The 25,561-nt window shown below is 48.1% G+C and overlaps 1 protein-coding gene across 3 annotated transcripts; it reads left to right on the forward strand.

Annotated features, from left to right (window-relative positions):
- Window positions 1–25,163, forward strand: SLC22A15 (solute carrier family 22 member 15). 3 transcript variants are annotated; one of them, XR_015878407.1, is made up of 14 exons: window positions 1–45; window positions 13,434–13,552; window positions 14,058–14,246; window positions 15,487–15,619; window positions 16,084–16,248; window positions 16,617–16,746; window positions 16,825–17,037; window positions 17,115–17,255; window positions 17,677–17,762; window positions 21,746–21,860; window positions 22,017–22,089; window positions 22,648–22,839; window positions 22,923–23,097; window positions 23,850–23,923. XR_015878407.1 is itself a non-coding variant. In XM_088472442.1 (13 exons), exons 2-13 carry the CDS (start codon window positions 13,466–13,468, stop codon window positions 23,934–23,936), a joined length of 1,611 nt encoding a protein of 536 aa, XP_088328568.1. In that variant the 5' UTR covers window positions 1–45; window positions 13,434–13,465; the 3' UTR covers window positions 23,937–25,162. The 3 variants fall into 3 exon arrangements, 2 of the variants coding, with proteins under 2 accessions (XP_088328568.1, XP_088328569.1); XM_088472442.1 differs by lacking the exon at window positions 22,923–23,097 and having other exon boundaries at window positions 23,850–25,162; XM_088472443.1 differs by lacking the exons at window positions 22,648–22,839; window positions 22,923–23,097 and having other exon boundaries at window positions 23,850–25,163.
- Window positions 25,164–25,561: the final 398 nt, after the last annotated feature.

The raw sequence follows: 25,561 nt of genomic DNA on the forward strand, positions 1-25,561 counted from the left end.
CGCCCACACATACCGGAGAGGAAGGAAAAGGAAACTAAACAACCGGTGAGTCTGATGATACAATGTATCACTTATCCTGTACTACACTGTGCTGCCCTATACTAATACTGCACTGTGCTCCCCTGTACTATTACTACACTGTGCTGCCCTATACTAATACTGCACTGTGCTCCCCTGTACTATTACTACACTGTGCTGCCCTATACTAATACTGCACTGTGCTCCCCTGTACTATTACTACACTGTGCTGCCCTGTACTAATACTGTACTGTGCTCCCCTGTACTATTACTACACTGTGCTGCCCTATACTAATACTGTACTGTGCTCCCCTGTACTATTACTACACTGTGCTGCCCTATACTATTACTACACTGTGCTGCCCTATACTAATACTGTACTGTGCTCCCCTGTACTATTACTACACTGTGCTGCCCTATACTATTACTACACTGTGCTGCCCTATACTAATACTGCACTGTGCTGCCCTATACTAATACTGCACTGTGCTGCCCTATACTAATACTGCACTGTACTCCCCTGTACTATTACTACACTGTGCTGCCCTATACTAATACTACACTGTGCTGCCCTATACTAATACTACACTGTGCTCCCCTGTACTATTACTACACTGTGCTCCCCTGTACTATTACTACACTGTGCTGCCCTATACTAATACTGCACTGTGCTCCCCTGTACTATTACTACACTGTGCTGCCCTATACTAATACTGCACTGTGCTCCCCTGTACTATTACTACACTGTGCTGCCCTATACTAATACTGCACTGTGCTCCCCTGTACTATTACTACACTGTGCTGCCCTATACTAATACTGCACTGTGCTCCCCTGTACTATTACTACACTGTGCTGCCCTATACTAATACTGCACTGTGCTCCCCTGTACTATTACTACACTGTGCTGCCCTATACTAATACTGCACTGTGCTCCCCTGTACTATTACTACACTGTGCTGCCCTATACTAATACTGCACTGTGCTCCCCTGTACTATTACTACACTGTGCTGCCCTATACTAATACTGTACTGTGCTCCCCTGTACTATTACTACACTGTGCTGCCCTATACTAATACTGTACTGTGCTCCCCTGTACTATTACTACACTGTGCTGCCCTATACTATTACTACACTGTGCTGCCCTATACTAATACTGTACTGTGCTCCCCTGTACTATTACTACACTGTGCTGCCCTATACTATTACTACACTGTGCTGCCCTATACTAATACTGCACTGTGCTGCCCTATACTAATACTGCACTGTGCTGCCCTATACTAATACTGCACTGTACTCCCCTATACTAATACTACACTGTGCTGCCCTATACTAATACTACACTGTGCTGCCCTATACTAATACTACACTGTGCTCCCCTGTACTATTACTACACTGTGCTCCCCTGTACTATTACTACACTGTGCTGCCCTATACTAATACTGCACTGTGCTCCCCTGTACTATTACTACACTGTGCTGCCCTATACTAATACTGCACTGTGCTCCCCTGTACTATTACTACACTGTGCTGCCCTATACTAATACTGCACTGTGCTCCCCTGTACTATTACTACACTGTGCTGCCCTATACTAATACTGTACTGTGCTCCCCTGTACTATTACTACACTGTGCTGCCCTATACTATTACTACACTGTGCTGCCCTATACTAATACTGTACTGTGCTCCCCTGTACTATTACTACACTGTGCTGCCCTATACTATTACTACACTGTGCTGCCCTATACTAATACTGCACTGTGCTGCCCTATACTAATACTGCACTGTGCTGCCCTATACTAATACTGCACTGTACTCCCCTGTACTATTACTACACTGTGCTGCCCTATACTAATACTACACTGTGCTGCCCTATACTAATACTACACTGTGCTCCCCTGTACTATTACTACACTGTGCTCCCCTGTACTATTACTACACTGTGCTCCCCTGTACTATTACTACACTGTGCTCCCCTGTACTATTACTACACTGTGCTCCCCTGTACTATTACTACACTGTGCTGCCCTGTACTATTACTACACTGTGCTGCCCTATACTATTACTACACTGTACTCCCCTGTACTATTACTACACTGTACTCCCCTGTACTATTACTACACTGTGCTGCCCTATACTATTACTACACTGTGCTGCCCTATACTATTACTACACTGTACTCCCCTGTACTATTACTACACTGTGCTGCCCTGTACTATTACTACACTGTGCTGCCCTATACTAATACTGCACTGTGCTGCCCTGTACTATTACTACACTGTGCTGCCCTATCATAATACTGTATTGTGCTCCCATATATATCTATACTATTACTACACTGTGCTGCTCTATACTATTACTACACTGTGCTGCCCTATACTATTACTACACTGTGCTGCCCTGTACTATTACTACACTGTGCTGCCCTGTACTATTACTACACTGTGCTGCCCTGTACTATTACTACACTGTGCTGCCCTGTACTATTACTACACTGTGCTGCCCTGTACTATTACTACACTGTGCTGCCCTGTACTATTACTACACTGTGCTGCCCTGTACTATTACTACACTGTGCTGCCCTGTACTATTACTACACTGTGCTGCCCTGTACTATTACTACACTGTGCTGCCCTGTACTATTACTACACTGTGCTGCCCTGTACTATTACTACACTGTGCTGCCCTGTACTATTACTACACTGTGCTGCCCTGTACTATTACTACACTGTGCTCCCCTGTACTAATACTACTCTGTGCTCCACTGTACTATTACTACACTGTGATGCCCTATACTAATACTACTCTCTGCTCTACTGCACTGTGCTCCCCTGTACTATTACTGCACTGTGCTCCCCTGTACTATTACTGCCCTATACTAATACTGCACTGTGCTCCCATATACTATTTCTACTCTGTGCTGCCCTATACTTATACTGTCCTCTGCTCCCCTGTACTATTACTACACTATTCTGCCCTATACTTATACTGTCCTCTGCTCCCCTGTACTATTACTACACTATGCTGCCATATACTAACACTGCACTGCTCTCCCCTGTGCTATTGCTGCCCTATACTAATACTGCACTGTGCTCCCCAGTACTATTACTACACTATGCTGCCCTATACTATTACTGTACTGTGCTCCCCTGTACTATTACTACACTGTGCTGCCCTATACTAATACTGTACTGTGCTCCCCTGTACTATTACTACACTGTGCTGCCCTATACTAATACTGTACTGTGCTCCCCTGTACTATTACTACACTGTGCTGCCCTATACTATTACTACACTGTGCTGCCCTATACTAATACTGTACTGTGCTCCCCTGTACTATTACTACACTGTGCTCCCCTGTACTATTACTACACTGTGCTGCCCTATACTATTACTGCACTGTGCTGCCCTATACTAATACTGCACTGTGCTGCCCTATACTAATACTGCACTGTGCTGCCCTATACTAATACTGCACTGTGCTCCCCTGTACTATTACTACACTGTGCTGCCCTATACTATTACTGTACTGTGCTCCCCTGTACTATTACTACACTGTGCTGCCCTATACTAATACTGTACTGTGCTCCCCTGTACTATTACTACACTGTGCTGCCCTATACTAATACTGTACTGTGCTCCCCTGTACTATTACTACACTGTGCTGCCCTATACTATTACTACACTGTGCTGCCCTATACTAATACTGTACTGTGCTCCCCTGTACTATTACTACACTGTGCTCCCCTGTACTATTACTACACTGTGCTGCCCTATACTATTACTACACTGTGCTGCCCTATACTAATACTGCACTGTGCTGCCCTATACTAATACTGCACTGTGCTGCCCTATACTAATACTGCACTGTACTCCCCTGTACTATTACTACACTGTGCTGCCCTATACTAATACTACACTGTACTCCCCTGTACTATTACTACACTGTGCTGCCCTATACTTATACTGCACTGTGCTCCCCTGTACTATTACTACACTGTGCTCCCCTGTACTATTACTACACTGTGCTGCCCTATACTATTACTACACTGTACTCCCCTGTACTATTACTACACTGTGCTGCCCTATACTTATACTGCACTGTGCTCCCCTGTACTATTACTACACTGTGCTCCCCTGTACTATTACTACACTGTGCTCCCCTGTACTATTACTACACTGTACTCCCCTGTACTATTACTACACTGTGCTGCCCTATACTATTACTACACTGTGCTGCCCTATACTATTACTACACTGTGCTGCCCTATACTATTACTACACTGTGCTGCCCTATACTATTACTACACTGTACTCCCCTGTACTAATACTGTACTATGCTCCCCTGTACTATTACTACACTGTGCTCCCCTGTACTATTACTACACTGTGCTGCCCTATACTAATACTGTACTATGCTCCCCTGTACTATTACTACACTGTGCTGCCCTATACTATTACTACACTGTGCTGCCCTATACTATTACTACACTGTGCTGACATATACTAATACTGTACTATGCTCCCCTGTACTATTACTACACTGTGCTCCCCTGTACTATTACTACACTGTGCTGCCCTATACTAATACTGTACTATGCTCCCCTGTACTATTACTACACTGTGCTCCCCTGTACTATTACTACACTATGCTGCCCTATACTAACACTGTACTATGCTCCCCTGTACTATTACTACACTGTGCTGCCCTGTACTATTACTACACTGTGCTGCCCTGTACTATTACTACACTGTGCTGCCCTGTACTATTACTACACTGTGCTGCCCTGTACTATTACTACACTGTGCTGCCCTGTACTATTACTACACTGTGCTGCCCTATACTAATACTGCACTGTGCTGCCCTGTACTATTACTACACTGTGCTGCCCTATCATAATACTGTATTGTGCTCCCATATATATCTATACTATTACTACACTGTGCTGCCCTATACTATTACTACACTGTGCTGCCCTATACTATTACTACACTGTGCTGCCCTGTACTATTACTACACTGTGCTGCCCTGTACTATTACTACACTGTGCTGCCCTGTACTATTACTACACTGTGCTGCCCTGTACTATTACTACACTGTGCTGCCCTGTACTATTACTACACTGTGCTGCCCTGTACTATTACTACACTGTGCTGCCCTGTACTATTACTACACTGTGCTGCCCTGTACTATTACTACACTGTGCTGCCCTGTACTATTACTACACTGTGCTGCCCTGTACTAATATTGTATTGTGCTCCCCTATATACCTATACTACAGTATTATTACACTGTGCTCCCCTGTACTAATACTACTCTGTGCTCCACTGTACTATTACTACACTGTGTTGCCCTATACTAATACTACTCTCTGCTCTACTGCACTGTGCTCCCCTGTACTATTACTGCACTGTGCTCCCCTGTACTATTACTGCCCTATACTAATACTGCACTGTGCTCCCATATACTATTTCTACTCTGTGCTGCCCTATACTTATACTGTCCTCTGCTCCCCTGTACTATTACTACACTATTCTGCCCTATACTTATACTGTCCTCTGCTCCCCTGTACTATTACTACACTATGCTGCCATATACTAACACTGCACTGCTCTCCCCTGTGCTATTGCTGCCCTATACTAATACTGCACTGTGCTCCCCAGTACTATTACTACACTATGCTGCCCTATACTATTACTGCACTGTGCTCCCCTATACTATTACTACACTGTGCTGCCCTATACTTATACTGCACTCTGCTCCCCTATACTATTACTACACTGTGCTGCCCTATACTATTACTACACTGTGCTGCCCTATACTATTACTACACTGTGCTGCCCTATACTATTACTACACTGTGCTCCCCTATACTATTACTACACTATGCTGCCCTATACTTATACTGCACTCTGCTCCCCTGTACTATTACTACACTATGCTGCCATATACTAACACTGCACTGCTCTCCCCTGTGCTATTGCTGCCCTATACTAATACTGCACTGTGCTCCCCTGTACTATTACTACACTATGCTGCCCTATACTATTACTGCACTGTGCTCCCCTATACTATTACTACACTGTGCTGCCCTATACTTATACTGCACTCTGCTCCCCTATACTATTACTACACTGTGCTGCCCTATACTATTACTACACTGTGCTGCCCTGTACTATTACTACACTGTGCTGCCCTGTACTATTACTACACTGTGCTGCCCTGTACTATTACTACACTGTGCTGCCCTGTACTATTACTACACTGTGCTGCCCTGTACTATTACTACACTGTGCTGCCCTGTACTATTACTACACTGTGCTGCCCTGTACTATTACTACACTGTGCTGCCCTGTCCTATTACTACACTGTGCTGCCCTGTCCTATTACTACACTGTGCTGCCCTGTCCTATTACTACACTGTGCTGCCCTGTCCTAATACTACTCTGTGCTCCACTGTACTAATACTACTCTGTGCTCCACTGTACTATTACTACACTGTGATGCCCTATACTAATACTACTCTCTGCTCTACTGCACTGTGCTCCCCTGTACTATTACTGCACTGTGCTCCCCTGTACTATTACTGCCCTATACTAATACTGCACTGTGCTCCCATGTACTATTTCTACTCTATGCTGTCCTATACTTATACTGTCCTCTGCTCCCCTGTACTATTACTACACTATTCTGCCCTATACTTATACTGTCCTCTGCTCCCCTGTACTATTACTACACTATGCTGCCATATACTAACACTGCACTGCTCTCCCCTGTGCTATTGCTGCCCTATACTAATACTGCACTGTGCTCCCCAGTACTATTACTACACTATGCTGCCCTATACTATTACTGCACTGTGCTCCCCTATACTATTACTACACTGTGCTGCCCTATACTATTACTACACTGTGCTCCCCTATACTATTACTACACTATGCTGCCCTATACTTATACTGCACTGTGCTCCCCTGTACTATTACTACACTATGCTGCCCTATACTAATACTGCACTGTGCTCCCCTGTACTATTACTACACTATGCTGCCCTATACTAATACTGCACTGTGCTCCCCTGTACTATTACTACACTATGCTGCCCTATACTAATACTGCACTGTGCTCCCCTGTACTATTACTACACTATGCTGCCCTATACTAATACTGCACTGTGCTCCCCTGTACTATTACTACACTATGCTGCCCTATACTAATACTGCACTGTGCTCCCCTGTACTATTACTACACTGTGCTGCCCTGTACTAATACTGCACTGTGCTCCCCTGTACTATTACTACACTGTGCTGCCCTATACTATTACTGCACTGTGCTCCCCTATACTATTACTACACTGTGCTGCCCTATACTAATACTGCACTGTGCTCCCCTGTACTATTACTACACTATGCTGCCCTATACTATTACTACACTGTGCTCCCCTGTACTATTACTGCACTGTGCTCCCCTATACTATTACTGCACTGTGCTCCCCTGTACTATTACTACACTATGCTGCCCTATACTAATACTTCACTGTGCTCCCCTGTACTATTACTACACTATGCTGCCCTATACTAATACTGCACTGTGCTCCCCTATACTAATACTGCACTGTGCTCCCCTGTACTATTACTACACTATGCTGCCCTATAGTAATACTTCACTGTGCTCCCCTGTACTATTACTACACTATGCTGCCCTATAATAATACTGCACTGTGCTCCCCTGTACTATTACTACACTATGCTGCCCTATACTAATACTGCACTGTGCTCCCCTGTACTATTACTACACTATGCTGCCCTATACTAATACTGCACTGTGCTCCCCTGTACTATTACTACACTATGCTGCCCTATACTAATACTGCACTGTGCTCCCCTGTACTATTACTACACTATGCTGCCCTATACTAATACTACACTATGCTGCCATATACTAATACTGCACTGTGCTGCCAGGGGCGAAGGTTTCAGGAGGCGCTAAGCTGACAGCCTGCCGGGCAGAGGTGGGCTGGGCCGGGGGCCAGGATGCCATGTGCCCCCCAGGCCGCAGCGCCATGCGTCACACAGCCGCCGGAGCCGGCAGCAGTGTGTTTGTTGTAATTAGCAGCCAATGAGAGTCTGTCAGACTGCCGGAGCCGGGCTGGATCTCGCTCATGACCTCCTCCGGCTCCCGGGGTGGGGATGGGAGAGATGTCATGACGTCTCCCATAATGCAGAGCGAGCCGGTCCTGGAGGACGGATGGAGGAGCGTGGATTCCGCTAAGTGTTTATTTTTATTATGTGTGTCTACTGGGGGCACTACAAGGGGGGGAGGGAACGTCTACTGGGGGCACTACAAGGGGGGGAGGGAACGTCTACTGGGGGCACTACAAGGGGGGGGGACTACTACTAGGGGTACTACAAGGGGGGGAGGGAACGTCTACTGGGGGCACTACAAGGGGGGGAGGGAACGTCTACTGGGGGCACTACAAGGGGGGGAGGGAACGTCTACTGGGGGCACTACAAGGGGGGGAGGGAACGTCTACTGGGGGCACTACAAGGGGGGGAGGGAACGTCTACTGGGGGCACTACAAGGGGGGGAGGGAACGTCTACTGGGGGCACTACAAGGGGGGGAGGGAACGTCTACTGGGGGCACTACAAGGGGGGGAGGGAACGTCTACTGGGGGCACTACAAGGGGGGGGGACTACTACTAGGGGTACTACAAGGGGGGGAGGGAACGTCTACTGGGGGCACTACAAGGGGGGGAGGGAACGTCTACTGGGGGCACTACAAGGGGGGGAGGGAACGTCTACTGGGGGCACTACAAGGGGGGGAGGGAACGTCTACTGGGGGCACTACAAGGGGGGGAGGGAACGTCTACTGGGGGCACTACAAGGGGGGGAGGGAACGTCTACTGGGGGCACTACAAGGGGGGGAGGGAACGTCTACTGGGGGCACTACAAGGGGGGGAGGGAACGTCTACTGGGGGCACTACAAGGGGGGGAGGGAACGTCTACTGGGGGCACTACAAGGGGGGGAGGGAACGTCTACTGGGGGCACTACAAGGGGGGGAGGGAACGTCTACTGGGGGCACTACAAGGGGGGGAGGGAACGTCTACTGGGGGCACTACAAGGGGGGGAGGGAACGTCTACTGGGGGCACTACAAGGGGGGGAGGGAACGTCTACTGGGGGCACTACAAGGGGGGGAGGGAACGTCTACTGGGGGCACTACAAGGGGGGGAGGGAACGCCTACTGGGGGCACTACAAGGGGGGGAGGGAACGTCTACTGGGGGCACTACAAGGGGGGGAGGGAACGTCTACTGGGGGCACTACAAGGGGGGGAGGGAACGTCTACTGGGGGCACTACAAGGGGGGGAGGGAACGTCTACTGGGGGCACTACAAGGGGGGGAGGGAACGTCTACTGGGGGCACTACAAGGGGGGGAGGGAACGTCTACTGGGGGCACTACAAGGGGGGGAGGGAACGTCTACTGGGGGCACTACAAGGGGGGGAGGGAACGTCTACTGGGGGCACTACAAGGGGGGGAGGGAACGTCTACTGGGGGCACTACAAGGGGGGGGAGGGAACGTCTACTGGGGGCACTACAAGGGGGGGGAGGGAACGTCTACTGGGGGCACTACAAGGGGGGGGAGGGAACGTCTACTAGGGGCACTACAAGGGGGGGAGGGAACGTCTACTGGGGGAACTACAAGGGGAGGGGACTACTACTAGGGGGACTACAAGGGGAGGACTACTAAGGGGACTACCACTGGGAGCACTGCTTCGCAGGACCACTGCTGGGGGCTCTATATGAAGGGCAATACTGGGGGCACTGCACAGGGGGCACCACTACAGGGGGTTGCCCCATATATTTACTTTAATCCCATATGGACCTGCCACCTCCCTGGAACACTTGAGGGGGGAACCCGTAGCATGCACGTGCTCCGGGCACCCTGGCTACACGCTACACCTCTGGGCACTGTACTATTACTACACTGTGCTGCCCTATACTAATACTGCATTGTGCCCCCCTATACTATTACTACACTGTGCTGCCCTATACTAATACTGCATTGTGCCCCCCTATACTATTACTACACTATGCTGCACTATACTAATACTGCATTGTGCCCCCCTATACCTATACTATTACTACACTGTGCTGCCCTATACGAATACTGCATTATGCCCCCCTATACCTATACTATTACTACACTGTGCTGCCCTATACTAATACTGCATTGTGCTCCCCTATACCTATACTAATACTACACTGTGCTGCCCTATACGAATACTGCATTGTGCCCCCCTATACCTATACTATTACTACACTGTGCTGCCCTATACTAATACTGCATTGTGCTCCCCTATACCTATACTATTACTACACTGTGCTGCCCTATACGAATACTGCATTGTGCCCCCCTATACTATTACTACACTGTGCTGCCCTATACGAATACTGCATTGTGCTCCCCTATACCTATACTATTACTACACTGTGCTGCCCTATACGAATACTGCATTGTGCCCCCCTATACCTATACTATTACTACACTGTGCTGCCCTATACGAATACTGCATTGTGCCCCCCTATACCTATACTATTACTACACTGTGCTGCCCTATACGAATACTGCATTGTGCTCCCCTATACCTATACTATTACTACACTGTGCTGCCCTATACTAATACTGCATTGTGCTCCCCTATACCTATACTATTACTACACTGTGCTCCCCTATACTATTACTACACTATGCTGCCCTATACTAATAATGTACAGTGCTCCTATAGCAATACTACCCTATTCCTATACTACACTGTGCTGCCTTATACTAATACTGCACTGTGCTTCCCTATAGTAATACTACCCTATTCCTATACTATTACTGCACTGTGCTTCCCTATAGCAATCCTACCCTATTCCTATACTATTACTGCACTGTGCTCCCCTATAGCAATACTACCCTATTCCTATACTATTACTGCACTGTGCTCCCCTATAGCAATCCCACCCTATTCCTATACTACACTGTGCTCCCCTATAGCAATCCTACCCTATTCCTATACTATTACTGCACTGTGCTCCCCTATAGCAATACTACCCTATTCCTATACTATTACTGCACTGTGCTCCCCTATAGCAATACTACCCTATTCCTATACTATTACTACACTGTGCTCCCCTATAGCAATCCTACCCTATTCCTATACTTTTACTGCACTGTGCTCCCCTATAGCAATACTACCCTATTCCTATACTATTACTGCACTGTGCTCCCCTATAGCAATCCTACCCTATTCCTATACTATTACTGCACTGTGCTCCCCTATAGCAATACTACCCTATTCCTATACTATTACTGCACTGTGCTCCCCTATAGCAATGCCACCCTATTCCTATACTGCCCTATACTAATACTACATTGTGCTCCCCTGTACTATTACTACACTATGCTGCCTTATACTAATACTGTACAGTGCTCTCCTATAGCAATACTACCCTATTCCTATACTACACTGTGCTGCCCTATACTAATACTGCACTGTGCTCTCCTATAGCAATCCTACCCTATTCCTATGCTATTACTGCACTATGCTCCCCTATACCTATACTATTACTACACTGTACTAATACTGCACTGTGCTCCCCTATAACTTTACTATTACTACACTGTGCTGCCCTATACTAATACTGCATTGTGCTCTCCTATAGCAATCCTACCCTATTCCTATACTATTACTGCACTGTGCTCCCCTATAGCAATCCTACCCTATTCCTATGCTATTACTGCACTGTGCTCCCCTATAGCAATCCTACCCTATTCCTATACTACACTGTGCTCCCCTATGGCAATACTACCCTATTCCTATACTATTACTGCACTGTGCTCCCCTATAGTAATCCTACCCTATTCATATACTATTATTGCACTGTGCTCCCCTATAGTAATACTACCCTATTCCTATACTATTACTGCACTGTGCTCCCCTATAGTAATATTACCCTATTCCTATACTATTACTGCACTGTGCTCCCCTATAGTAATACTACCCTATTCCTATACTATTACTGCACTGTGCTTCCCTATAGTAATAGTACCCTATTCCTATACTATTACTGCACTGTGCTCCCCTATAGTAATACTACCCTATTCCTATACTATTACTGCACTGTGCTTCCCTATAGTAATACTACCCTATTCCTATACTATTACTGCACTGTGCTCCCCTATAGTAATACTACCCTATTCCTACACTATTACTGCTCTGTGCTCCCCTATAGTAATACTACCCTATTCCTATACTATTATTGCACTGTGCTTCCCTATAGTAATACTACCCTATTCCTATACTATTACTGCACTGTGCTTCCCTATAGCAATACTACCCTATTCCTATACTACACTGTGCTTCCCTATAGCAATACTACCCTATTCCTATACTACACTGTGCTCCCCTATAGCAATACTACCCTATTCCTATACTACACTGTGCTTCCCTATACTAATACCACCCTTAATCCATACTATTGCTATACTGTGCTGCCTTATACTTACTAATAATACCCTATACATATACTGCACTGTGCTTCTCTATACCGATACTGGCACTATACCTATACTGCACTGTGCTTCTCTATACCGATACTGGCTCTATACCTATCCTGCACTGTGCTTCTCTATACCGATACTGGCTCTATACCTATCCTGCACTGTGCTTCTCTATACCGATACTGGCCCTATACCTATACTGCACTGTGCTTCTCTATACCGATACTGGCCCTATACCTATCCTGCACTGTGCTTCTCTATACCGATACTGGCCCTATACCTATCCTGCACTGTGCTTCTCTATACCGATACTGGCCCTATACCTATTCTGCACTGTGCTTCTCTATACCGATACTGGCCCTATACCTATCCTGCACTGTGCTTCTCTATACCGATACTGGCCCTATACCTATTCTGCACTGTGCTTCTCTATACCGATACTGGCCCTATACCTATCCTGCACTGTGCTTCTCTATACCGATACTGGCCCTATACCTATACTGCACTGTGCTTCTCTATACCGATACTGGCCCTATACCTATCCTGCTCTATGCTGCCCTATACTAATACTGCCCTATACTGCACTGTGCTGCCCTATACCTATACTGCAGATTCCCTGTATCACCGGAGATGGGAAATTGTCATTATCTCGCAGGATACGTCACACACCTGACTGCAGACCTCCATTCCTGCTATCTAATTATTACTAGTTATGGCGAAACCAATAAATGTATTTATATATTATTATTCCCGGGCACATCTGTCTCCTTCCAGTGGCGGCTGGTACGTGTCTGTCTATAATAGGCGACGTCTGTATACGCAGAGAGGGGATATTATAAGTAATAATGATGTTATTCCCTTCTCCATAGTGATAGAGGACGTGGGGAGGGGTCAGCGCATCATGGAGGTGGAAGATGCTCTGAAACTGGTGGGAGAGATGGGAATTTATCAGATCTACCTCTGCTTCCTGCTGGCTGTGGTGCTTCAGGTGAGAGCCCCCCCCTCCCCTCCCCCCCCTGCTGGCTATGGTGCTACAGGTGAGAGCCCCCCCCACTCCCCTCCCCCCTGCTGGCTGTGGTGCTTCAGGTGAGAGCCTCCCCCCCTGCTGGCTGTAGTGCTTCAGGTGAGACCCCCCCCCCCTCCCCCTCCCCCCCCTGCTGGCTATGGTGCTACAGGTGAGAGCCCCCCCCATTCCCCTCCCCCCTGCTGGCTGTGGTGCTTCAGGTGAGAGCCTCCCCCCCCCCCCCTCCCCCTGCTGGCTGTGGTGCTTCAGGTGAGAGCCCCCCCCCCCCCTCCCCTCCCCCCTGCTGGCTGTGACGTTAGGTCTCCTCTTCCTGTGCCATCATCTGCCTCAGGGTTACAGTGACATAACGGGGGACACAACTATGTTACAGGTGATTACGGCCCAGGGTTACTCCGCACTTGTATCTATACTGTATGTTACTGTGTCAGTCACCTGTAATACTCCATAATAATTCTCTCCCCTTTCCCAGCTGTATGTGGCCACAGAAGTCGTTCTCATCGCCATCCTGGGGGTCACCCCTCCCTATCACTGGGACTATCCGTCCTCTAATTCCAGCAGCGCCAACCACACTGGGAGATATGAGGGGTCCGTGCAGAACGCCAGCCGGGAACATGGACACCTGCACTTCGACAGCAACGTCACTTCCATCAGCTCCGAGGTGAGACAGCCCCAAACCTCAGGAATAATCTATAGTGATCTGCTGTAACTTCTACATAGACTTGTCTGTCTGTCTCTCTCTCTGTCTCTGTCTGTCTCTGTCTCTGTCTCTGTCTCTGTCTCTGTCTCTGTCTCTGTCTCTCTCGTCTCTCTCGTCTCTCTGTGTCTCTCTCGTCTCTCTCGTCTCTCTCGTCTCTCTGTGTCTCTCTCTCTCTCTCTCGTCTCTCTGTGTCTCTCTATACACACACCTCCAGGCCTGGTACAGGTTGAGTCTCCCATATCCATAATGCAGCTGCGAGGCTTATCTTCCTTGTGAAACGTTCATCGTCTGCTGCCCCGCTCTGTCAGTCCCTCCATTGGTTGCCGGTTTTCTACCGTATTCAATACAAAATACTGTTACTTACACATAAGTCCATTAACCAAACCACACCAACATACATCTCTTCACTCATCGCAATATATCTCCCAACCCGACCTCTCCGCTCAGCACAAGATCTGCGTCACTCTCATCCCCGCGCATTACTTGCTCCCATTCATGGTTACAGGACTTTCTTCGGGCTGCACCCACTCTATGGAATGCCTTACCACACACAATACAACTTTCCTCTAGTCTCCAATCCTTCAAGGGTTCCTTGAAAACTCACCTCATCAGGCAATCTTATCAGATTCCAGAACTGACCACATAACCTTCATAGCTTCCATATCTAATTACATCCCCTCTCACAGTCCACACATAACCTCACATATTGTCTTTCTCTCACATACTCCTGACATTTGGCCGACATTCCTGTGTGACTGGATCATGCAGCCAACCAAGAAACTGTGCATTCCGGCTGGACCAAAATGCAATATATAGCACCTATCCTTGTGTATCATATATAGCACCTATCCTTGTGTATCATATATAGCACCTATCCTTGTGTATCATATATAGCACCTATCCTTGTGTATCAGTGCCTATTTCCCTATAGATTGTAAGCTTGCGAGCAGGGCCTTCCTACCTATATATCTGTATGTTATGTTTAACTCAGTTTTATTTGGCTGCTTCTCCGTAAGAGACAAAAACATTTCCAGCTTGTTGGAAACTGAGCGTTAATGAATTCTGTGAACAAAAGAATCATACGAATCTGCCCATCCTGGCCTGGCGCAGTCCCCTTCCCGTCCCAGCGGCCTGGCGCAGTCCCCTTCTGGTCCCGGCCTGGCGCAGTCCCGCTATCAGTATATCCTCTTTGTTCCCTCAGTGGTCACTGATCGGCAAAGCCGCCTATGAGGTCAGCATCGCCAGCTCGGTGTTCTTTGGCGGAGTCCTGGTTGGAGTTGTTGTATTTGGACAACTGTCCGATCGGTTTGGCAGGAAGCCGATCTATGTGACTGGTGAGTGGGGCGATATGTTCTGGGCCGATGTCAGCAGATATATCAGAATATTTCTCTGTGAGTTGCTAATAAGGACTCTAAGGACACCGGTGCCTCTAAGCTGCACTATATGAGGATGTTTATTGTCAGAGGACCAAAGAGCAGAAAGTTGTCCTCTGTGTGCCCCATAGTAACAGGAGGCTCAGCCTCAGATGCTGCGCTGCCTTGTGCCATAACTGATGACCCCCAGTGAGAGGCGCTGCACAGTGCGGCTGCAGTATTCTGCCCTCTGGTGGACATCCAGGGCTAGGCACGTTTCTTGTGTTGGAGCGCCATCTAGTGGATTATGTGTTATGGGAATCAGTTTGTTTTTGTGTGAATCTTGCTTAAGGGCTGTAATTGTTCTTCTGCCCTGGCTCTCCTGGCATTGGTCTGTGGCATGGGGGTGGGGGGTTATGATGTAAGACTGACGCCCTCTCTTGCAGGTTTGGCTCTGGATGTGGTGTTCTCTCTGCTGAATGCTCTGTCCCCATCGTTCAGTATCTTCCTGGTCAGCCGCTTCCTCGTGGGAGTAATGAATGGAGGGATGTCTCTGGTCGCCTTCGTGCTGCTTAATGAATACATCGGTGCTGGCTACTGGGCAATGGCTGGTAATGTCGTCATTTGTGTTCTGTCCTGTACTAGAGACCATCTCCCCCTGTGTCTCTCCAGTATTAGTAACTCTATATACATGGCACTGTGCAGGAATAGCGCTGATGGGCTCTCGCCCCCTAGTTCAGTGCTGGAGGCTTCCAACCCCCCCCCCCCAACAAGTAGTAGAGTCCATTGCAGGAGGCCTTCCTCAATCCCAAGTAACGGAGGCCAGTACGGGAGACTCGCCCTTTCCCCACCCCATGTAGGTCCAATCCCCCCCCCAAACCAAGTCTCAGAGTCCAGTGCAGGAGGCTCCCCAAACCCCTGTGTCTCTATTTTGTATCTCATGTTCCCCTCCATCACGGTGTTGTCTCTCCTTGTTCAGGGTCACTGAGTAGTATGTTTTTCGCTCTGGGAATTGCGCAGTTTGCCCTAATTGGATATTTTGTCCAGTCCTGGCGGATCCTCGCTGTGGTGGTGAATATACAAGGACTGGCCGTATTCCTCCTGTCGCTGTGAGTGCACATTGATAACCGTCATTGTCTCATTCATCCACTATATAAAATACATACTGTAAGTTTACCTGGAACTAGGTGTATCCCGGAGTCCCCCCGCTGGCTGCATGCAAGGGGTCGGCTGCGCAAAGCACAAGAAACGCTGACTTTCATTGGACGCTGGAATTTTACGAAGCCGAAACCTTTCACGCTGACCGCCCAGCAGAAGGATTCTGTCCACGAATCTAATATCTTCACCATATGCCGGCACGCTGTTCTGCGCCAGCGCACGCTTGTCATGATGTGGATCTGGTAAGTTAGTACATATATGTAACTGGTAATCAGTACATGTATGAATTCCACATGACTATATGTTCTGTGTTTCCCAGGTTTGTCTGTAGTCTGGTGTATTACGGCCTTACGCTGAGTACGGGGGATTTCGGTGGAAACATCTACTTAAATCTGGCGCTTTCTGGTCTGGCCGAGGTTCCGGCATCTCCACTCTGTATGTTTCTTATAAACCGCAAAAGGTAAGCATGGGGAAAAAAATAAAATTATATATATATATATATATATATATATATATATATATATATATATATATATATATATTATATTTATATATTACTCTCTGGCCCTCTCTATACCAGTCCTGGAAATAAAGGACCTTGGTGGTCCCTGTCCTATAACAGTCTGCATTTATTATCTGCTATAACACCTGTTCCTCTGTGCTGAGCCCCAGGATCTTCAGCTTTGTATTGCAGAGACGTCACTTTCTCATTGCACAACTGGTTTAGATAGGATAAGGGTGTGTAGGAGAATGGGGGCCGCCGAGGACCACAGAGGACTAACATGAAGGAGATGCAGCTTTTCCTGCTAGAGCCGCATTAATATAGAAAGGATGTTTGTACATTTGGTTGAGGAATTCATGTCTCTTTTTTTCTATTATAGTTTTGGTCGCAGGAGATCTCTGTGTGGTTATCTCAGTATTGGTGGCGTAGCCTGTCTGATCATTATGTTCTTACCAAGCGGGAAAGGTAAAACCTATACACGGCACATCTTCCACATCACACCGACGCACACACTGTATCCTGTACTCATCCCGTCTCCTCCTCTACACACACTGTATCCTGTACTCATCCCGTCTCCTCCTCTATACACTGTATCCTGTACTCATCCCGTCTCCTCCTCTACACACTGTATCCTGTACTCATCCCGTCTCCTCCTCTATACACTGTATCCTGTACTCATCCCCTCTCCTCCTCCTCTATACACACTGTATCCTGTACTCATCCCGTCTCCTCCTCTATACACTGTATCCTGTACTCATCCCGTCTCCTCCTCTACACACACTGTATCCTGTACTCATCCCGTCTCCTCCTCCTCTACACACACTGTATCCTGTACTCATCCCGTCTCCTCCTCCTCTATACACTGTATCCTGTACTCATCCCGTCTCCTCCTCTATACACTGTATCCTGTACTCATCCCGTCTCCTCCTCTATACACACTGTATCCTGTACTCATCCCCTCTCCTCCTCTATACACTGTATCCTGTACTCATCCCCTCTCCTCCTCCTCTATACACACTGTATCCTGTACTCATCCCGTCTCCTCCTCCTCTATACACACTGTATCCTGTACTCATCCCCTCTCCTCCTCTACACACACTGTATCCTGTACTCATCCCGTCTCCTCCTCTATACACTGTATCCTGTACTCATCCCCTCTCCTCCTCTATACACTGTATCCTGTACTCATCCCGTCTCCTCCTCCTCTATACACACTGTATCCTGTACTCATCCCGTCTCCTCCTCTATACACACTGTATCCTGTACTCATCCCGTATCCTCCTCTATACACTGTATCCTGTACTCATCCCCTCTCCTCCTCTACACACACTGTATCCTGTACTCATCCCGTCTCCTCCTCCTCCTCTACACACACTGTATCCTGTACTCATCCCGTCTCCTCCTCTATATACACACTGTATCCTGTACTCATCCCCTCTCCTCCTCTACACACACTGTATCCTGTACTCATCCCGTCTCCTCCTCTATACACTGTATCCTGTACTCATCCCGTCTCCTCCTCTATACACTGTATCCTGTACTCATCCCGTCTCCTCCTCTACACACACTGTATCCTGTACTCATCCCGTCTCCTCCTCTATACACTGTATCCTGTACTCATCCCGTCTCCTCCTCTACACACACTGTATCCTGTACTCATCCCGTCTCCTCCTCTATACACTGTATCCTGTACTCATCCCCTCTCCTCCTCTATACACACTGTATCCTGTACTCATCCCCTCTCCTCCTCTATATACACTGTATCCTGTACTCATCCCGTCTCCTCCTCCTCTATACACTGTATCCTGTACTCATCCCGTCTCCTCCTCTATACACTGTATCCTGTACTCATCCCCTCTCCTCCTCTACACACACTGTATCCTGTACTCATCCCCTCTCCTCCTCTACACACACTGTATCCTGTACTCATCCCGTCTCCTCCTCTACACACACTGTATCCTGTACTCATCCCCTCTCCTCCTCTACACACACTGTATCCTGTACTCATCCCCTCTCCTCCTCCTCTATACACACTGTATCCTGTACTCATCCCCTCTCCTCCTCTATACACACTGTATCCTGTACTCATCCCCTCTCCTCCTCTATATACACACTGTATCCTGTACTCATCCCCTCTCCTCCTCCTCTATACACACTGTATCCTGTACTCATCCCGTCTCCTCCTCTACACACACTGTATCCTGTACTCATCCCGTCTCCTCCTCTATACACTGTATCCTGTACTCATCCCGTCTCCTCCTCTACACACACTGTATCCTGTACTCATCCCCTCTCCTCCTCCTCTACACACACTGTATCCTGTACTCATCCCGTCTCCTCCTCTATACACTGTATCCTGTACTCATCCCGTCTCCTCCTCTACACACACTGTATCCTGTACTCATCCCCTCTCCTCCTCCTCTATACACACTGTATCCTGTACTCATCCCGTCTCCTCCTCTATACACACTGTATCCTGTACTCATCCCCTCTCCTCCTCCTCTATACACTGTATCCTGTACTCATCCCCTCTCCTCCTCTATACACTGTATCCTGTACTCATCCCGTCTCCTCCTCTACACACACTGTATCCTGTACTCATCCCGTCTCCTCCTCTATACACTGTATCCTGTACTCATCCCCTCTCCTCCTCTACACACACTGTATCCTGTACTCATCCCCTCTCCTCCTCTATACACTGTATCCTGTACTCATCCCGTCTCCTCCTCTACACACACTGTATCCTGTACTCATCCCCTCTCCTCCTCCTCTACACACACTGTATCCTGTACTCATCCCGTCTCCTCCTCTACACACACTGTATCCTGTACTCATCCCCTCTCCTCCTCTATACACACTGTATCCTGTACTCATCCCGTCTCCTCCTCTACACACACTGTATCCTGTACTCATCCCCTCTCCTCCTCTATACACTGTATCCTGTACTCATCCTGTCTCCTCCTCTACACACACTGTATCCTGTACTCATCCCCTCTCCTCCTCCTCTATACACACTGTATCCTGTACTCATCCCGTCTCCTCCTCTATACACACTGTATCCTGTACTCATCCCGTCTCCTCCTCTATACACACTGTATCCTGTACTCATCCCGTCTCCTCCTCTACACACACTGTATCCTGTACTCATCCCGTCTCCTCCTCTATACACTGTATCCTGTACTCATCCCCTCTCCTCCTCTATATACACACTGTATCCTGTACTCATCCCCTCTCCTCCTCTATATACACACTGTATCCTGTACTCATCCCCTCTCCACCTCTACACACACTGTATCCTGTACTCATCCCCTCTCCTCCTCTATACACTGTATCCTGTACTCATCCCCTCTCCTCCTCCTCTATACACACTGTATCCTGTACTCATCCCGTCTCCTCCTCTATACACACTGTATCCTGTACTCATCCCCTCTCCTCCTCTATATACACACTGTATCCTGTACTCATCCCGTCTCCTCCTCCTCTATACACTGTATCCTGTACTCATCCCGTCTCCTCCTCTATACACTGTATCCTGTACTCATCCCGTCTCCTCCTCTATATACACACTGTATCCTGTACTCATCCCCTCTCCTCCTCTATATACACACTGTATCCTGTACTCATCCCCTCTCCACCTCTACACACACTGTATCCTGTACTCATCCCCTCTCCTCCTCTATACACTGTATCCTGTACTCATCCCCTCTCCTCCTCCTCTATACACACTGTATCCTGTACTCATCCCGTCTCCTCCTCTATACACACTGTATCCTGTACTCATCCCCTCTCCTCCTCTATATACACACTGTATCCTGTACTCATCCCGTCTCCTCCTCCTCTATACACTGTATCCTGTACTCATCCCGTCTCCTCCTCTATACACTGTATCCTGTACTCATCCCCTCTCCTCCTCTATATACACACTGTATCCTGTACTCATCCCCTCTCCTCCTCTATATACACACTGTATCCTGTACTCATCCCCTCTCCACCTCTATACACTGTATCCTGTACTCATCCCCTCTCCTCCTCCTCTATACACACTGTATCCTGTACTCATCCCGTCTCCTCCTCTATACACACTGTATCCTGTACTCATCCCCTCTCCTCCTCTATATACACACTGTATCCTGTACTCATCCCGTCTCCTCCTCCTCTATACACTGTATCCTGTACTCATCCCGTCTCCTCCTCTATACACTGTATCCTGTACTCATCCCGTCTCCTCCTCTATATACACTGTATCCTGTACTCATCCCTTCTCCTCCTCTATACACTGTATCCTGTACTCATCCCCTCTCCTCCTCCTCTATACACTGTATCCTGTACTCATCCCCTCTCCTCCTCTATACACACTGTATCCTGTACTCATCCCTTCTCCTCCTCTATACACACTGTATCCTGTACTACTGACCTCTCATCTGTACATTTAATCTTTTGTACTTCAGGTTTTTACTATCTGATAAACCGTCAGACGTTGTCTCTCATTGGGAAACTTTGTATAAGTGCGTCCTTCAACATAGTGTATATATACACGTCAGAGCTCTATCCAACGTTTGTTCGGTATGTTGCAATTACTGGGGTTTATCTCCTTCCTATTTCATAAATAATATAATTTTACATATGTTCTAGATAACCCATCTGTGACACCATCTATTGGGAGGAGAGAGAGGGAGTTATTCCTGATCTCTATAACTTATTTCACCTTTCTGTGTGTAGGAGCCTGGGAATGGGGGTTTGTTCAATGGTCTCTCGTTTTGGAGGAATGTTCGCCCCCTTCGTTCCAGCGCTGGTAAGTAGATTACTGTATTGTGTTTGCTCACTCACTATAAATTAGGGAAAGATGAGGTGTTTCCAGAAACACACATGTACAATACTTCCCATCATTATGTCCGATATCTGCCCTTTGTTGCCAGACTTGCTGTTTGTTTAATCCTCTATGAACGTTACCTGTATAAACGTCCTGCAGCAGAGGTCAGTATCTGTAGGTGCAGGACCTCAGACCCAGCCTCTAGGACATAAGCCTGACCCTATCCTTAGCTACGGCTTCTAGTAAGCAGGTGAGTCTCAGCCCCAATCCTAACCTAAAATAAATAGAGAAGTTCCCATCCTTTGACCGAATGTGAGATGTTGTTTGCACTTTGCCGCTAAGATCTGCCTGTGGTGCCGGCCGTCTTCTGCGTCCAGTGCCCCCGGTGGTGTATACGGTGATAGTGTCCTCCTATGGGATTGCTGTGTGTTTAGCACATAGACAGGAGAAGGTGCGGAGTGTTTATCAGTATCTGGATTTTCTATATACAAATCTTCTAGACCTCGTGGAATTTGTGGTGACTGCCCGTCTGTCTCTTAGCGCTCCTTCCACAGGTCCCTACCATTCATTGTATTTGGCTGTGCCGGCCTGTCCGCTGGATTACTCAGCCTTCTCTTACCTGAGACCTTAAACTGTCCACTTCCCAAGACGCTGTCGGACCTGCAGGTGTCATCATACCGGCGCCTGGCTGCAGCGGAGGAGGAGGAGGAGACACTTTTTGGAGATGGAGAGGTAACGATACAGAATCCTACATGGGGGAAGGCCATGGTCACCTGACCTGCGCTGTTCTTCTGTCTGACTTCCGCCCTCTGTAGGGAACTGTACCCTGAGGCCTGGTGTAGCTGTTAGTATGGGGAAAGGACTCGCTGTGGGTGTGTGGAGATCAGACCATCAAGCAGAGCAATGTACGGAGCTAGATGCAGAGGCAGCTGGGGGCGGAAGCCTTGTGCGAGGTGGAGAAGTGTGGAGCTAGGGATGGACAGGACTCAGGTGAGAGGGGGGGGGCGCAGAACAGAGCGAGTCAGGAATTGGGGTAACGGATTAGTGGATAAGAGCTTTGAGGAAGTCCTGACACAAGAGGGAGGTGGAGACTGAGGTGAGGAAATGTGCAGTACATGGAGAGTGTGTACGGACTGCTCTGGGGTTGCTAGGATACGCTGATAACGGACTGCTCTGGGGTTGCTAGGATACGCTGATAACGGACTGCTCTGGGGTTGCTAGGATACGCTGATAATGGACTGCTGTGGGGTTGCTAGGATACGCTGATAATGGACTGCTGTGGGGTTGCTAGGATACGCTGATAATGGACTGCTGTGGGGTTGCTAGGATACGCTGATAACTGACTGCTGTGGGGTTGCTAGGATACGCTGATAACGGACTGCTGTGGGGTTGCTAGGATACGCTGATAACGGACTGCTCTGGGGTTGCTAGGATACGCTGATAACGGACTGCTGTGGGGTTGCTAGGATACGCTGATAACGGACTGCTGTGGGGTTGCTAGGATACGCTGATAACGGACTGCTGTGGGGTTGCTAGGATACGCTGATAACTGACTGCTGTGGGGTTGCTAGGATACGCTGATAATGGACTGCTGTGGGGTTGCTAGGATACGCTGATAACGGACTGCTCTGGGGTTGCTAGGATACGCTGATAACGGACTGCTCTGGGGTTGCTAGGATACGCTGATAACGGACTGCTCTGGGGTTGCTAGGATACGCTGATAATGTTCTCTGTCTCCTCAGGATGAACTCAGGACTCCAGGAGAGACCTCCAGTGAGGAGGAAGAGGAGGATCTAGGCCATGAAGCTCACAGGACACAGATCAGCTGATTCAAACGGGGATAAATCCTTCTACAGTACCTGAAATCTGCATTACGCAGATGTATTTGCAGCTACAGGCAGGGAGAGGAAACCTCGGAGGCGAGAGAAGTGCGGCTGCGGTTACTGGGGGCTGGTCCTGTACCACTGGGACTAATCTTGGGAATGGAGAGGAATATGGCGTCAGATCTGGGAAATTGTACAGGGGAGAGAGGCGACCATTGAGGAATACAGCAGTACAGGTTCCGGGAGATGTTCCTTCCTCTTCCGCTGCTCTCTCCTATGTCCTACTACCCATAAGCACAGGAGAAAGATGGGTACAGTCGCGTTTCCAGAGGCCGCCTTGGTTGTCGCTGGAGGACCGGCCTCTCTGGCGCGATGGGTCAGTCCCTGTTTTATGATGGGCTGGGATACTTTGACTTTTAGATAATTTTATATTGAAAGCTTTTATATCTGTTATTTCCGCTCCGTACATAGGCCCTCATTCAGAGCCGTTCGCTATTTGCGGTCGTTCGTTTAAAAACAAGGGGTGGCTATTCAAATGATCCGTACGCACATTGCAGTCTGTTCACACCTCTAAGTCTGAACGAACGAGCAAAACATACGCTCGTTTATTTGTTAAAAACGCCCCCTGGCCGCTCGCATCCTACGTCATGTCCGCTATTTATTAGATTAATCGAGTACATCGACCAGCGTATGAACTGCTCGCTATTCTTGTGGTTGGTGTTTGCTACCACAAATTTGCGAGCAGTTCTGGCTCTAAAATAACCCAGTGACGTGGTCAATGACGCTGGTGTTTTAAATATACACACCCATAAAACGCCCGTTTTGACCTTTAAGCACACCTGCGTTCGGATCTCCACTCCCCATTTTCAAGCACCTTCCCCTGTTACCACCCACATACGCCTCATTCTGTCACTCAAAATAGCAGGCACTCGCTATATAGCGTACAAACGATTTTCGGCCGCACTGACTGGTTCGCGCATGCGTACTAAAAAGCGTACGCATGCGCAGATGTGCAAACATCGCTCGGAACGAGCGTACTGCCGCTAACGAGCGGCTCTGAATGAGGGCCATAGATCTGTAAGTGTCTACCTCAGGATACGGCAGGACTCTAATGTCATCTACCTCCTACTTTGTGTATAATGTATATCTTATTATGGTTCATATAAAAGTTACAAACCGGGTCTGTGGGTTATCTTGGTGTTGATACAGCGCGATAACTGGCGCGGGGATAAGATGGGGAGGGAACTCCTTAATGAGGAAAAAGAGATTTGCAGACTGGCGGGAAATAGGGCGAGACACTATCAGCGCTGGCGCTATCACTACCTGACGGTAGGAAGGTTCATTCTCTTCCACAGTCACCGGCTCTTACTGCCGAGTCTGACCCATTAACGCTCCCTGAGACATGATGGTGGTGACCTGTGGGGTTCATGGCTCATCCATAAATACGTTTAGATTTACGCTTTCTGCACCGTGGGCTGAGGACCAGGATCTGTCTCCAGTGGGGCCACCACTCTGGTGTCAGCAGAACATTGCCACTCCTGCCCATTCTCCCTATAATATGGGATCAGTTGCCCATGGAGAAAAGCAGATCATGGTCCTCCGCTGAATGTGCACCGTATCATTGATCCTGA

This window comes from Taudactylus pleione, unplaced genomic scaffold, assembly GCF_031769625.1.
Source record: "Taudactylus pleione unplaced genomic scaffold, aTauple2 ptg000123l, whole genome shotgun sequence".
In the NCBI taxonomy this organism is placed as follows: Eukaryota; Metazoa; Chordata; class Amphibia; order Anura; family Myobatrachidae; genus Taudactylus; species Taudactylus pleione.

Coding starts and splice junctions, on each gene's coding strand:
- SLC22A15 (XM_088472442.1), top strand. CDS start 13,466: ATGGAGGTGGAAGATGCTCTGAAACTGGTGGGAGAGATGGGAATTTAT. Junction 13,553..14,057: donor TGCTGGCTGTGGTGCTTCAG/GTGAGAGCCCCC, acceptor CCCCTTTCCCAG/CTGTATGTGGCCACAGAAGT. Junction 14,247..15,486: donor TCACTTCCATCAGCTCCGAG/GTGAGACAGCCC, acceptor TTGTTCCCTCAG/TGGTCACTGATCGGCAAAGC.